This window comes from Gopherus evgoodei, chromosome 12 (genome assembly GCF_007399415.2).
Source record: "Gopherus evgoodei ecotype Sinaloan lineage chromosome 12, rGopEvg1_v1.p, whole genome shotgun sequence".
Taxonomy (NCBI): domain Eukaryota; kingdom Metazoa; phylum Chordata; order Testudines; family Testudinidae; genus Gopherus; species Gopherus evgoodei.
Window position 1 is genome coordinate 34937232 of NC_044333.1, and position 16843 is coordinate 34954074.

The window sequence follows — 16843 nt, forward strand, 5'->3', positions numbered from 1 at the left end:
TTCCCTCCTGACCATTCCCACCCTGGTGGGAAGCATTCAGAGCCCAATTGCCTTGGGGTCAGTACACCATAAGAGGTTTCAGCACATTCCCCTAGACTTAGACTTGGACTGTAATATAATTTCGACCCCGTTTTGTACCTCACAGAGTTGTCCTGAACAGAGGTTTGCTTAGATCTACTTTCCTTACTGTTGAAATTATACTTACTGGATTTTGGAAAATATAGTCTCTATATCAAAACTTTACAAAAGGAACCCTTGAGTTTAAAAAAAATAGCAAAGGTCAACCTGTGATGGTCAGCAGTGGGAACTTTGTCAATGATGGTGATCTCCTTTTGTTAGCATTCAGGTGTGCCTGTTAGAGATGAGCATGTGTTATGAAAGCTCAAGCTTTTGCTTATTTGTCACATAGGCAACCCTCCTGCACACTCCCCTGCATAACAATGGGTAACTCCATTGGCCACTGCTTAGGATGTACAGAGCCATGGACCTGCCTACTCTCTACTTCCCCAAGCCTCTTTTTAGCAAACCAATTAAGTAGGGTGAGGGAATACCTCCATGGACCTCCCTGTGTGCTCTTCTGTGCTTAAGTGCTATTATTTTAGTTAATAGGCCTTCATGGTTACAGACTAGCTGCTCCTCTGACCCCTTCTCTGGCCTGTCTGAATGAAGCTCAGCAGGTGTTAGGCATTGTGCCCTTATCTTTCCAGGGGGTGGAATCCCGCAATTCTCCCATTCTTACACCAAGTCTCAGTCTTACCTCCAGCAGGTCCCAACCAGCTTGGATACCTGTGATTCTGCCCTTTTGGAGCCTATGGCCAGTGGTTAATATAGCTGGAACAAAGTAATGTAAGAGAAAAAAGATTTTAAAGAAATAAGAGGTCTACATGTATGTCTATCTTCCCCAAGACTTACCATTCTCCTGGAAGAAGGCCTACCTTCTTCAGATCTCCAAGCGGGTTGTCTGTGGCTGTCTGTTGTCCAGGAACAGCTCCCTGACAACTGCCCCCACCTCTCAACTGCCTTTTAAAAGCCTTTTGTACTATTGGCTTCCAGCACTGGCAAAACAAGTCCTGTAATTTGGCTGGAGCCTGGAACAAGTATCTTCATAACTAATAGTTCAGTCGTTGTCTCTTCATGCCTGCTGATGTGTTTGTTAGAAGGTTGCTTATCTGGAGCCATTGTGCGGTCTTTCTGCTTGCTTCCCAATAGTCTTGCTATTAAACTAAACCAACATATGCTTACAGGAAATATCACAATGATTCAATATAGACATACAGGTTTCAGAGTGATAGTCTTGTTAGTCTGTCTCAGCAAAAACAACGAGGAGTATTTGTGGCACCTTAGAGACTAACAACCCCTCACTCTCACAGACCTTGGGAGACAGACCAGTCCTCGCTTACAAATAGCCCCCCAACCTGAAAAAAATACTCACCAGCAACTACACACCACACAACAAAAACACTAACCCACGAACATATCCCTGCAACAAATCCTGTTGCCTACTCTGTCCACCTGTCTATTCAAGGGACACCATCATAGGACCTAACCACATCAGCCACACTATCAGGGGCTCATTCACCTGTACATCAACCAATTTGATATATGCCATCATGTGCCAGCAATGCCCCTCTGCCATGTACATCGGCCAAAATGGACAGTCTCTATGCAAAAGAATAAATGGACACAAATCAGATGTCAAGAATTATAACATTCAAAAACCAGTCGAAGAACACTTCAGCCTCCCTAAACACTCAATAACAGACTTAAAAGTGGCAATTCTTCAACAAAAAAACTTCAGAAACAGACTCCAACTAGAAACTGCAGAACTGGAATTAATTTGCAAACTGGACGCCATCAGATTAGGCCTGAATAAAGACTGGGAGTGGATGGGTCATTACAAAAACTAAAAACTAATTTCCTCATGCTAATTTCCCCCTACTGTTGTTCACACGTCCTTGTCAACTGTTTGAAATAGGCCACCCTGATTACCACTACAAAAGTGATTTTTCCTCCTGTTGCTAATAGCCCTCTTTAATTGAATTGTCTCGTTAGAATTGGTAAGGCAACCCTCATCTTTTCATGTACTATGTATATATATCTTCCTACTGTATTTTCCACTCCATGCATCTGATGAAATTGGTTTTAGCCCATGAAAGCTTATGCCCTAATAAATTTGTTAGTCTCTAAAGTGCCACAAGTACTCCTCATTGTTATAGCCATACGGTAACTGTGCCGCAAACCAGGTCACGTAGAGTATTGAGAAGTTACAACAGCTCCGCATCCATATTCCCCTTTCCCCTCTCACTGTGGGTCAGCCACAATCTACCCCTTAATTGGTATGTTTCCATTGGAATTTGCCAGTTGACTGGCTTCAATTGGAAAAATCATAGTTTTAAACTAAATAAACTCTCAAAATTTTTTTTTTTTTTTTTTTTAGTAATGGGATTGCAGAAGGAGCTGGGGGAAAATACACTCGTGCCAAAGAGGAAGAATTCCTATGACCGAGTTGTTGATTGAATGCCATTTTGTAATCAGTTATATTATGGGCTTGGAGGAAACCTATTTCTATTTTTTTAGAATTTTGACTAATAATATCATGTTTAATTTAAGCACTTTTTTTATTTTTATCAATTTACATTTTCACAGTTGCACAAAATTAAGGGTAGGAGGGAGTCAGACAATGGTTATTTAATGACAGTAGATGTTGAGAATAAATAAGTCAGTAAAGCTTTTTATAATAGTTAAAACACATCACATGTCAAAATATACAAAGTAAATATCCTTATATTAAACTCATAAATTCTCAAGAAGCACTTTCTTACTGTGCCTATCTGTGAATTTTGATTATTATTGATGGAAATAGTTTTTTGTGGGTTTGTGAAATGGACATTTGCCAACAAATTCTCCCAGTCTAGTTATGTAGAATACTCTCATTTCCCCCTAGATTTTCATGTGGCATGTGTGGTGTGGCGTCCTGGTGCCTTTTTATCCCCACTCCTGCATGGCTGCCTAATTATTACCTCCTTATTCCTTGCAGACACTCATGCCCAGGTCAGCCTGCTTCAAAACCTGAAGAAGGCCAATTACAACATTCCAATCTTGGTGACAGATTCTGGAAAACCTCCTCTGACTAATAATACCGAACTGAAAGTACAAGTGTGTTCCTGCAAGAAATCCAAAATGGACTGCAGTGCAGCCGATGCCCTTCATATCAGCATGATCCTAATCCTTCTCTTTTCACTCTTCAGTTTATTTTGTAAGTTTTCCTAAACTCCAAGTAGTAACAGTGAAGCATTATTTATCTAGGTTCTTGGAAGCGAATCTTTTGTGCCTCTTCATAAGAAAATCTACCCAAGGGAGAAGAAGTTAATTTGTACAGTGATCTAAGACTCCACAGTGTGACATCTGAATATTTTGAGAAAGTAGTATGTGAATGGGGGAAAAAAAATCTATAGGCAGAAAAAGGGTAGGAAATGCCAGGTGGTCAAATTAGCAGGTGATTGCAAATACAGGAAAAGTTGTGAGTAGAATCAAAGAAAATCAAAGCTGAGATATAAACTGAGAAGCATGGGCAGAAGTAAGAGATTTGTGACTCATTTTCCTTCATCTCTCCCCACCTGAATTCAATTCAAAAACAGAAACAGGAGATTAAAGTTGTTCTTCTAACAATAACTGTTGTGGGTCACTATGAAAATGAATAGTGTCTGCTTCAATCTGTCCCCCCGCTTAAAGTACGTCAGCAACCGTACACAGGGAATTTATTCAAGAATCTGAGTTTATAGACATCTAAGATTGATAGTCTGGAAAACTGAAAGATAAAAAGAGAGAACAGGAGTTGATGTCTTGGGATATCTTTCAATAGATGGTCTCTTTTGATGCTTCCGAGTGGGCCTTTCTAAAAAGAAAAATAAATCTTGCGAATGCACAATTTAATTTTGGAGGGTCAAAAGTCAGAATTAATGCTTGAAAGGTGATGTGACTTGGGGGACAAGGACTGCCGAGTTCTAATGCTTGCTCTGCCCTTGGCTCACTCTAATGGTCTTGGGCAGAACTGAGAAAATAATTGATTTTTCAGTTCAGTGATTGAGCCAAAAAAATCTGGAAATAAAATTAATTTCATAACAATCTAAAATGGAAGTTTTCATTTCCATTTCCCTTTCTCCCCTCAATTCATTCAGGTCAAACAAAATATTTTATTCAATCCAACCCCTTTCCCCACCTCTTTGTTTGGTTTAGTTTTGAGTATGTTTTCGCTTGTTTTGTTTAAATTAATCAAGCAAAATTTAAAAAAAACCACAATATCATTTTGAAATGAAAGGTCAAAATGTTTCAATTTGAGCATGTTGTAACAAAATATTTTGAATTGAAAAAAAAATCTGAGGGAGGATTTTTGGCCAAAACTATTTGACAAATGCAACCCAAATTCACAAATAGTGTTGGTCAACTCAAAATTGCATTTTTTTGATAAATAAATTATTTGTCCAAAAAAATTTGCCCACTTCTAATCTTGGACAAATCTCTTACATCAGTTTCCTCGTCTATACAATGGTGATAATACTAACAATTCACCTAGGATATAAGGATTGTGTAAGATTTGTACAGTACACCATATGTATGCATGGTATTGTATAGGTGGATTTAATACCTCAGCATGACCAAAGGGCTTAAAGTCTGGGTAAAGTAAAATATGACATTATGCTGCGATAAAGTCCTGAGTAGCAGAGTTCTGCATATATGGCATGTTGGGGCTGCTTGAGTTATATAGTATACATCATATTGGTTGCTTTTTTATTTGCGTATATTGCTTTTATCCCAAAGGGTTGGCATAAAAATCACTGTGGGAAGTTTAGAATTAGCTGAGGTTGTGAAGCTCTTTGAAGATGAAAAGAGCTGTACAAATGTTAAGTGCAAATTCCTGTTTTTGATTCCATTAGGTGACATCTGAAGTGACTGCACTTGCGTCAGTCCAGTTACCCTGCACCCTGAATTCAGCCCTAAGTAGTTATTATGTTTGCTAGAACTATTCTGCAGGACATTAAAAAATCATATCAGTGTGTATTAATATGCAGCTCATTGGGTCACATTCATTTCTGATGCAGCTACATGGAAGTTAATGGCATTATATCAGGCATAAGCCAGGCCTATTATGATAACCTCCTTGCATCTGTAGATGAGATTTCAGTTTTCCTTCTGAAACTTTACTTTTTGATTTGTCTGTACAGGATGTGATTACAGGATGGGGTTACATTGTTTTAATATCTTTTGGTTAAGTCTTTTGGTTTTGAATGTACCCACTCGGTGGTTTTCTAGCAGGTTAAGAGGTCAACACATTTTTTTCCTGGGAATGAACCATGGGAAGTAGGTTTATCTACATTTTGGATCCAGATCATCACTGAGGATATTTCCCTGCAACTGTAACTAGTTAAAATGTGAGCCATATGTAGGCCCAGATTGTGAGAAATGGCCCATGTGCACCGGAACAGAAGATTGCACCATAAGATTCCCCCTCCTTATGTGGCTGCAAAAGAACCATTCATACTGACTGTCCTTGCATTCTGGGAAAGACAGGGACTGCTGGTTCTTTCTTGCCCATCCCAACACCCATTACGAAGCAATATAATGAGAAGGGGTAGGAGGTGGTAGCTGCTTGGTCCTGCCAACACTTTATACCAAGCCATAGAACAAGGCCAGCATACTGAGGAGGGAGCATATTGCTCCATCATTATATGCAAGGTGCAGCGCCAGAGAGACAGTACCACCTAAGACGCTCACACTTTCTGGCACTCTTCCTGGAGTAGCACAGCTCTGCACCTACGTGGGCTTGAGGCATAAAAGCTACGAGCAAGCCCATAAATAGTAGCCTGTTCGTTTTTTTTAAAAAGCTGTCTGTCAAAAAATTATTAAGGGTCAAATTTACAAATGGATCATGGTCTCTACTTTTGCAGAACAGCGGCACAAATGATGTATGTGTGCATGATTTCCAGGTGTGGTTTGTTTGGGTAGGAAAAGATATTCTTTCTTTTGTCATGGCTACTGATGAAAAGCCAGAGAAACTCCAGCTGTATTGGGAAACACACATGGAATGACCACCTTTTGCCAGATGTAGGTGATTTTGTCAACAGTTGTGAATGTGAGCATGAATTCAACAAACAGAGTTAAGCACATTCAGGCAAAGATAGGCCTGACCTCCCATGTTCAGACCATATTTAGACTTTTTTCTAAAATCCAGTGATGCTCAATCTGATTCAATCCATTGTGGAGAGAGGGGACCCTGATTTTACAATGTCTTATATCTTGTACAGTCATTAATACTTGTGCAAAGTTACTGAAAACCATTGTTAAATCAGACCGGTAGCATTTTAAAATCACTTTCCACAAGTGTGCATGACCACACAAGGCAGTAGAGAATGAAGCCTAGGAGGTAGCTGAGAAGTTTGGCTCTGCCTCAGAATTTTTGCAAAATGTGCTGGTGCCATTAGTTCCATCACAATGTCTTTCATAGTCCAAATATTTATCAGAGTAATCAAAGATTATGGTGCCATAAAAATTAAGATAACTTTAATGCTTATTGAACAGAAGAAATATCCCATTGCTAGTGTCAAGATATGGGTTTAATTTTTGCAAAACCCCTTACGTAGCTCACTTTGCTCCTGGTGCTTATGTTTAATGAGGTTCTTATTCCTAGGAGGTAAATTCCTCAATCAAGTGAACTTTGCTGTTCATGGCAAAATCTTTCATTTTTGTAATTGACATCTGGAGTGAGGATGGATAACCCCATGAGAGAGCTTTTCAGTATAAAAATGCCCGGTGTGAATCTCTGGCCAGTACAAAAGATCTTTAAATAGGGCAATTATTAGCTACACTTAGAAAATATGCCTGGTCTGTAAGTCATAGAAGTGATATGTGACAGATTTCTGAATGAAATGAATGCAGAACTGAAGAACCTGATTAAAACTTCAAGACAAGCAAAAGGAAACAGTTCAGCATATTCAGCTGCTGCTGAGTACATTCAGTAATGGTAAGCTAAGAAATATACAATTGCCCAGAAGCCTGGGATAAGTAGATGTGTGGTTGAGGCAAGAAAAGGAAAGCAGGGATTGCAAGTTTGTGTGGTGTTCATAAAACAAGAACAAAAGCCATTCCTAGGAATGGAAAAGTGGCATTTCAAACGTGATAAAACAAAATACTTCACTGTGCAATGAATAATTCATCTATGGAACTCATTGCCACAGGACGTCATTGAGGCCAGGAACTTAGTAAGATTAAAGAGGGATTGGACACCTGTCTGGATAACAAGAACATCCAGAGTTACAATAGTTAATGCCAACAAATTTTGAAAGAGGGGTTAAATCTCATGCTTCGGGGCTTAAACCAATCTCTAACTATTACAGACCAGGATGAGACCTAAAGTTGGGGCACATTATTCCTAATGCAGACATTACACCTTACACCTTCCTCTGAAGCATCTGGTGCTGACCCCTGTTAGAGACAGGATACTAAACAAGATCCTCCATGGGTCTGATCCAGTCTGGCCATTCCTGTCTCCTTGTGGCCCTTTAATATCAGGGAGAGCAGAAATAGAGTGAGTGTCAAAAGGGCATTGCTGACTGAGAGTGGGACAAAGGAAGCTTCCGGGTAGCAGGGTGAAGAGATGGGGCTGATCAGAGAAATAGATCTCAGTTGCCAGCCAGAGAGAATGGGGATAAGTCTGTTGGGTGTCAGTCACACAGAGCAATGTCTTGGGACAAAGAGGAAGGACGAGGGAGGAGTGCACTATTGACACATCTGCGCGTAAGCCTCAGTTTTAAGGTGCAATATTGTCGCTTGGGGCTCTGATTTGAGGTCTGTGATGACCGGGTAGGGCCTTTCAGTTACAGTCAACTATTTGTTTCTTTCAGGAAAGAGATGCAGCATGTTAATTTACCAACCAAGCCAAAATAAGTTATGTTGGAGGTATCCCTCATGTATGCTAGGTGGATTTACCACAGATGGAAAATGATCAAAAATGATGATTTTAATGTCATGCAGTAAAAATATCTGAATTTGGGAGCTGATGTAGCCCAAGTGGGGGGTATTCTGAAGGGGATCAAAACATTTTTTAGCATTTTGTATTTCATGATGGACTTATTCACCATTTTAACTGAAACCTCCCAGCCTTTTCACTAAGAGGATCTCCGTAAAGTGACCTACTGATTAAAAAGAGAAGAATTAGCCCATTATGGCAATGTACAAATTGACAGTCTGGCAGATCACTTTCCACAGGTGTTGGGTGGATAGTAAAAGGAGCATAGTTGTCTGTACAAATTACACTTTAAATACCATTAATTTCACAACAAATGACAGTGTACATAAACGTTAACAAGCTTTTAACCACCAGACTATTAGTTTTTCAGGATACTTTGTGCTTGATAGAAATATTGTTCTCATTCCCCTGTAGCGCTGCCATGGTAGAATGAGTTTCCACAATGAACTTAATCAAAACAAGCCCACTCACAGATATGCATCAAAGAACCTTCAGAGCTGGATATACGCACAACAGAGTGGGCAAAGTATAAATGCTCTCCAGCTCCATCAGGCTATTTGCCATTGTGTTAAATGAGGACTAAGAAGAAAACATTCCTGTGTTCACGGTCACAGTGAGCTCGACAGCAAAGGCCGGGCTCTCCGTGAAGAGCTCAACTATAGCTATCCTGTATGATCAGCTCTAGATTTCAGACCAGATGGACATTATGCAGAATATTATTATTTAAATATTTAAACTTGATTTTGAAATAATTGTACATTGTCTCAAACTGGGGGTTGGTTGTCACATTTTAATTTATGTTAAATCAACATAAAAGACTAAGTCAGAGCTAGGCCCACTGAAACCATGAGGTTAAAAATGAGACCTCAAAGCACAATAGTCAAAACCAGAACAAATAGCATGTGCAGTGATGCCTTCAATTAATTACAGCAGTAAGATATTTTGCTTTAATTTACTTATGAGAAAGAGGTGAAACTGAAAATGTCCATGTTAAACATTTTAAGTCTTAGTTGACGGTAGACAAATGATAGGAACCTTTGAGCCAGTCTGGGAAGTGGGCTACAAAGTTGTAAAGATGATTTCAGCCCACGTCTCCATTATCATGAACAGAAAGAAATAGAAACCAAAAATAAGGTAGTTGTGAAGAAATGAAGTGAGTTGTGGTCTCTGTGTTGAAATTAATTTGTCAAACTGAAGTGTGAAAAGCCTTCAGTGTGGTGAGAAACAAGAGTAGCGCACTGATGCCTGTATTGTGATTGCAGATAAGCCTGAGAGAGAGCCTTGAATTTAGCTTCCTACTAATTTCCTCTATCCTTCCTTTTGAAATGGTGACCACCACCTCTATAGCCTTTCCTCTCTGCTGCCCACCATCCCCATTTAGGAATGCATCTACAGGGCTAATAGACCCAACATCTTATTTTTCCCCTGGATTTCAAATGTTGGATATTAAACCAATAAACAAATCTTAAAATAATATTAACTGGCAGATTTAAACTTGCCTGAGTGTGGAGAGCCAGAATTGATAATGAAATGTCACCTTTAACCCACCTCATTGTACAAAGGAATTGCAGCATATAAATTCTTCTTTATGCAAGAACACCTAGCATCTGAAGATTCAGGCAATGCGATCACATGTGAACCAAAGACAAATGATAGAAGTTACAGATGGAAAAGATCTATGAGATAGTCTGGCCTTTTCCTTTGCCAGTGCAGGGCTTTTACCTGCAGGTACACAGTTTTGAGTCTTATCTCTGAATTTCTTTGCTTTGCTTAGGCTGATTCAGACAAGTAATACAGCTTTTCATCATTTAACTTTTGTTTCATTTTTAGAGGATATTTTTTTCAAAAGGAGCAAATATCTGGCTCTGTTCTGTGAGGTCAGAGGAAGAAATTACGTGGAAAACATTTCATTTTGGCGGGCTTGCCAAAAAAGTAATATATAGAATTCCCATCTTGGTGCTTTTAAGATGTGTTGTGGCTGGTTTTATTTTAATAAGTAGTTTTTACAGATAGGAGAACCAACATTTTGCTGGTTAAATGAAAACAAAAGCCAAAACTTCGTAGTAAAAGTAGCGAATTTCTACCAGGGCATGTACTCACTTTTTTAAGAAAAATAGAATTTCAGTATTGACATCACATATAGCTGTACATATTAGCAAAATTTCCCTATATACAAAATCTATGTATGCTTCTGATGTTAAAATTAGTAGCTGTGCACTGCTGCAGTCAAAGGCTCTTTTCTGGTATTCCAGCATGCATATTGTATGCATGAAAGGAGCTTTTAATAATGCTATTTAGGGCCTGATTCTCTTCTCACACTGATGTAAATCAGAAATATCTCCATTGAAGATAATGGATATACAGTGCTGTAAAATTTACTTAATAATTATGCCTAGATTTGAAATGCAAGGAGACACAGGACCACCTGTATTGTGAGAACAATAGTTTTGTTGTGAGCCCCTTAAATTTTTTGATTGAGCAAGTTCTAGTAGTAGAATAGTGCTCTTATGTTTAAGGTGCTTGACAGGGAGCCAGAAGATATGGAATTCAACTCTACTTCAGACATCTTGGGCACATCTAATCTCTCTGTGTCTTATTTAGCCCCCCATCTTTTCCAACTTCTTGGAGACGTAATTAGCTCATTAATGTTTATGAGATACTCAGATACTCTGATGATAATGGCAATGTAACACCTGGGTCTTACAACTTATTGTGAGAAGACTGACTGCTGAGCACACATGAAGTCAGAGGGCTTTAAATGGGCACAGCAATCTGCCCACACACAATGAATTGCAAGTTCAGTATCTCATGCCTAGCTATATAGATAAGACCAATAGCAACACACACAGTTTATGCTTAACCTTAATGAAAATGTAAATCATTAGCCTAAATTTCAGTGAATCAGTACAGTTATTTGGATAGGTAAAGGGCATTTTAAGTACATTTAACCTAAAGATTCCAGAAAAATAAATGTTGAAAAACATGTGATAGTTTAGAAAATATAGCTCAATAGATATGTACTGGGAATGTAAAATAAATAAATACTTGATAATACAAAAACAACCAGTTCCTTAAAATCTGTGATGGTGGTAAGACAAGGCATTCCATAGAAGTGAAACAGACATTTGAAGAGATTAAACTAGTAGCCATTTCTGTGGTGTGAGTTCAGAAGAACATTTTCTTTTTCCATTTTTTTAAATTTGGCGGAGATAAATGGTTGTAATATAAAGTACTGTGTTTGTTTTCTAGATAGCATTGTAACATGAGGTGTATAACTTCAGGCAGTTTTCTGAATTGTTCTAAAATAGACTCTACCTAAAAACGAGGGCTGAGCAAATGATTCACAGAAAATAATTTACTGGACAAATTTAGCCTGTTTTCATGCTCATAAAATGTCCACAACAAATCATGATTCTGTTTTCTCTAGCTTAGTTATTTTATCTAGCTATGCTTTTCTCTCTCTCTCTCTCTCTCAATCACTGTAGTATCTGAGGACCTCAAAATTACTAACACATATCTTTGTGAATTATATTTTTCTATATAGACTGATCATAAACAACCTGCTACTGATATTCAGTATGTGATATCTAAAATTCAAGATGAGTTGGTGGGTTTTGATTGGCCACAAATGTCACATAGTATTGTTTGTGTTGCTTGATTAGAAGAAGGTAACTCTTATTATCCAGAGGAATGTCTGAAGAAGCCACTGGGCCTTTGAATCATTCATGTCCACCTTAAGATCTGTGCATGCGTGGGTTATGCATGCACAGACTGGGCATGTACAAAACTGCTTTGAAGATTTAGAGTTTAAATGAAAATTCAGGGTCAGTTTAAAGTGATATTTATCTATATATAGCATCAGCCCAGCCAAATCTGAAAAATTTCTAATTGATTTCACTTTCTTCCATGGCTGCTGAGCAAATTACTTTCCTCTCATTTGCATTCTATCTTAATAATAAGTTTTTAGGAATTCTCTCAATATTTCATGTTGGGATGTAGTTTACCTAGAGATCTAAGTGTCCCTGGACTAATTATGTTCATGCTCTACTTTTGCAAGACTGCTCGCAAACTAAGCTATATTGCTTTGGAAGATGAGACTAGACATCTTAAATAGTTCTCCATTGTTTTAAAAGGTTGGCTGGCTCTTACCTTTGATGTATTTAATTTACTTTAGTACTATATGTGTGAAAACTTAAAAAGAACTACTCAGTCGGTCTACTTCAAACATTTACTTGTCTGTTTTATTAAATGAATATTTTCAGCCATTCAGTGGGATTTTAACAGCTCAATGCTTGAGAGAATTCTTTCCTACATACTTATTTTACTGGACATCTTTCCCTTCCCTCCTGTTTCTCACTTGAACTGAAAGAGAGTGCAGCTTTATATTTATTGTCTATCAAAGCTATGGTGACCTGACTGTATTACTTAAAGAAAAAAATGTATCCAAGGCCTGTAATATTTTTTCTGCTTTACTGTAGGAATTATAGTCCCCAAATTAATATACTCTAAACAAATAATACACAGGGATGTTTATGGAAGCTGCTTTATTAGGTAGCTACATAATCACATTGAGCACTGGGTAATAAAAAGTTGTAGGCTAGGTTTCAAACTTTCCCTCCACCACAAAGCAAGCATCACTATTAATTCATATAGGACTTATGTGCTTTGCTGTAAGTAGAGGTCACATGCATATTTTACACTGCCTAAGAACTGTCCATTGTATAAAAGCAAACAAATAAACAAATCAAGAAAAAAGGGTTCAACGAAGGAGGAGGAACTTGATGAGTTAAAAAGATAAAGGCCAGATCATTAGCCAGTGCAAAGTAGTGTTACTCCAACGGAAGTTTGGGCCAATTTATATTTTTAATTAACAAATTACTTCATAGCAAAAGTGAAAACATCTTTAAAGTAGGCTGGCAGTAGCAAAGAAACTTCCCTTTGGAAATTATTTCAGCCTCGGAAGACCTGGTGTGCCCTTTAGTAGCTGATCTGCCTGAACTGACATGTTTCTCCACTTCCTTGCCAAGCTTGGTCTCAACCATTTGTATAGCACTTCTGTCATTTTAATTCATGAAACTAAATATTGATATTGGTGTTTAAGATTTTAGTGGAGTTGTAGGTAGAGTTACAACAGAGTCACTTCCGACGTACAGAATTACTACATGCTGTGTTTTTCTTACCATTAAGGATCTAGAAGTTATTTTACTAAAGCAAATGACAATGAACTACATGGATGAATCTGTGAACTGAATATATTGTCCATTGGAAAATCATTTACATTCTCTTTCTTACAGACCTTTACCCTTGTATGTATGTTCAGTTAGATCACTGATTCTTCCTGGCCACAGGCACACCTCCTGGCTCATGTAACAAATAGGTTTCTTGGTTGCTGAGATGAGGAAACATATTTTCTAACTGGGGCAGATGTTTCATCTTTCCAAGTCTAGTGGGAATTTGGGGAATAAATTTCCCTTCTTTCCCAAGAAAAGCAAATGCCTCTTTGGCAAAGATCAGGAACCTATATCTTCTGACACCTGCAGTAAAGCTTATAGAACATCTTGCTACACTGAGATTTGACCTAGATCTCATTAGGAAGTGGCTATTAAATGATTATTTTCTATATGCCCAAAGAAATATTAGTAATTTCCAAGGGTGTTATCCAAGTCCTATTGAAGTCGATGGAGAAAGCTCAAAGAGAGCATAGTTCTGGATATTTGGAAAACTCACACACACTGGGACACTGGCAAAAAAACAAATAATTTATCTGAAAACTTCTATGGTGTGTTGTTGTTATAATTTACATTTAGGTTACAGCAGTAACTATGTATATAATCCGTACCCTTTTCTAGAGGGTAAGCCCAGGAAATAATTATCTGAATGTTGGTGAGGTGACTGTGGTTCTGATGTTATATACCATTTCCCTACTAACTCAGCAACAGTATTGAGGTTTCAACAAACCCCATGTTGTAAATGTGGTTTTTTAATTATGCAAAGATTAAATTCAGTGTTTCCGATGAGAGGTTAATTGAAGCTTTCCCTCTGAAGAAAATGGCACATACAAGCAGTGAACTCTAGAATCCAGTTTTATTACCTATCCTACTGTATGTTAAATTAGAATTGGTACAAAAACATATCTTGGGTAAAGTTCATCTCCATGCAGAGGGTCAGCACAAAGCTTATGCACCATTAATTCCCATGAGGGTTTAAGTGCTGCATAGGACATGTACTGATGTGCCTCCACACAGGGCTGATTTTGTCTCTTGGGAGGAAGAAAGCATTCAAGGGCTGTTTAGCAAATGGGTCCACATCCTGGAATTTAGTTTTACTGTTCTGTTCTGTTTCTTTGAAACAAATAGGAAATGGCATCAGAAAACGGCCATGATATGAGAATGGTCAGTGCCATCTAGGTACCTCCAATACAAGCTGGAGGTACCTAGATGGGAGTTGTTGGACAATGAACTCTTGGAAATCAGGCCCATAGGCAGAGGTATGAACTATAGGGCTTTTTTGGTAAGATAAGGCGAGTTGAAATATTGGGCTTCAAGAATGGCGTGTGTTCGTTCACCATTTTCTTCCATCACACACCCTCGGATAGACAGTGAACATTAGATTCGCCCTCTAGGAATAGACAGGTGGTACTGCCATTGTATAAACCCATAACGCAGACACTTAAGTAAGCTGTTTAAAATGGACTGTTACTTTCTGCAAGCTCGTTTTTAAAAACTATTCATTAGACAAACCCTTATGATTGGATAATGATTTTTCTTTTTCACAACCGCATCACATTGTTGACTCATATTTGATTTGTAATCCACTATCTCCCCCAGATCCTTTTCAGCAGTACTAGTACTTTCATCTAGCTAGTTATTTCCCATTTTATAGTTTTGCATTTGAGTTTTCCTCCCTAAGTGTAACACTTTGCACTTTGTTTTACTGATTTTCATCTTGTTGATTTCAAACCAATTCTCTAATTCGTCAGTCATTTTGAATTCTAATCTTGTCCTCCAAAGTGCTGCTACCCTCTCCCAGCTTGGTGTCATCCACAGATTTTATAAGCATACTTTCCACTCCATAATCTGAGTAATTAATCAACATTTTGAATAGTACCAGACCCAGAAATTAACCCCACAAGACCCCATTAGATACAGTTTGACAGTGAACCACTGGTAACAACTCTTTGAATACAGCTTTTCAATCAGTTGTGTCATTCACCTATAGAAATTGCATCTCAACCCTTTTCATTTGTTTGCTTATGAAAATATCAAGGCGGTCTGTGTCAAAAGCCTTACTAAAATCAAGATATGTTACATCTACTGCTTCCCCACTATGCACTAGGCCAATAACGCTATCAAACAAAGAAATTAGGTTAGCTGGTTTGTTCTTGACAAATCCATATTGACTTCTCCTAATAACTCTATTGTCATCTAGCTGCTTACAAACTGATTGTTTAATATATGTTCCAGTATTTTTCCAGGTATTGAAGTTAGGCTGACCAGTCTATCATTCTCTTGGTCCTCTTGATCCCCCTTTTTAAAGATAGGTAATATATTTGCCCTTCTGCAGTCCTTTGGGACCCCATCCATCCTCCATGAATTCTCCAAGATAATTGCTAATGGTTCTGAGATTGCTTCAGATAGTTCTTTAAGTACCCTAGGATGAATTTATCAGGCCCTACCAACTTGACTACATCTATCTTATTTAAATATTATTTAACTTGTTCTTTTTTCTATTTTGGCTTGCATTCCTTTTTCCTTGTTGTTAATATAAATTGTGTTGAGTATCTTGTCACCATTAATCTTTTTAGTGAAGACTGAAGCAAAGTAGGCATTGAACACCTCAGCCTTCTCGATATCATCAGTTATTAGCTCTCCTTGCACATAAGCAGAGGACCTACACATGCCATTCTCACATGACTCTGTAAAGCTAGTTTGTGGACCAGATACTTCCTCCTCATCCTCTATCCCCTTTTTGCTTTTTTGCCACTATGGATTCCCCTTAAATATCTTGATTCCCCAGCTACTCTATTAGGGCAGTTCTCCATCTGGGAGAAAGAGGTTGGGGATGGATGAGGTCCCAAAGGACTGCAGAAGGGCAAATATATTACCTATCTTCAAAAAGGAGGATCAAGAGGACCTCGGGAATGAAGATCAGCCTAACTTCAATACCTGGAAAAAATACTGGAACATATATTAAACACTCCTTTTGGCATAGCTAGGCATAAGGGGAGTTCCTGCACATCCTGCAGTGGGAGTGGGCAAATTGGGGGCACCCTATATTCTGACAGTTCTTGATCGGTGGAATGGTCTGTAAGAGACTACTCTACCCAGTGTCACTTAGAACAGCCCTTGGGAGGAATTCCATTGACTTCAGTTACTGTTGAACTGGTTCCTTAATAATTGTTCTTAGAAACCTTTGTTGAAACAATGCTGTTGAAATACATCCCTGTCCTGCCTTTCCATTTTCATTCTTCTCTGTCCAAATCAGAAGGGCTTGATTGTCCCTCCTTCTTTGAAATTTATTTTCCCACCAAAATTGAAAGTGAAACCTGTTGGAAGTTTGTCAGGGTTACTTTTTCTTATAAGACTGCCAAAGAATCTCATAAATCAGGAAGTCTGACCCATACCTTGAGCAGCACTGAAAAACTGGTCAATATTATTTAAAATCATGTCTTTCTTTTGTGAACAAGTGTTGGATCTCCTGAATTATGGCCATTACAGCTGATGGCTCTCAGGTCAGAAAACATACCTCTTTTGTGACAAGGAATGAGGGTTTTTTCTAGTGTCAATGCCAAGGTCTTGTAAGCAGAGCACATTAACATTC

The 16843-nt window shown here is 38.3% G+C and overlaps 1 protein-coding gene across 2 annotated transcripts in view; it reads left to right on the forward strand.

Moving 5' to 3' along the window:
- CDH13 (cadherin 13) overlaps positions 1-16843 on the forward strand; it is a 749109-nt gene that overhangs the window by 722048 nt on the left and 10218 nt on the right. For both annotated transcript variants that reach the window (XM_030581605.1, XM_030581606.1), the window contains one exon: positions 3038-3256. In XM_030581605.1, coding sequence (XP_030437465.1) covers positions 3038-3256 — 219 coding nt within the window. The remainder of the gene's footprint in view (positions 1-3037; positions 3257-16843) is intronic.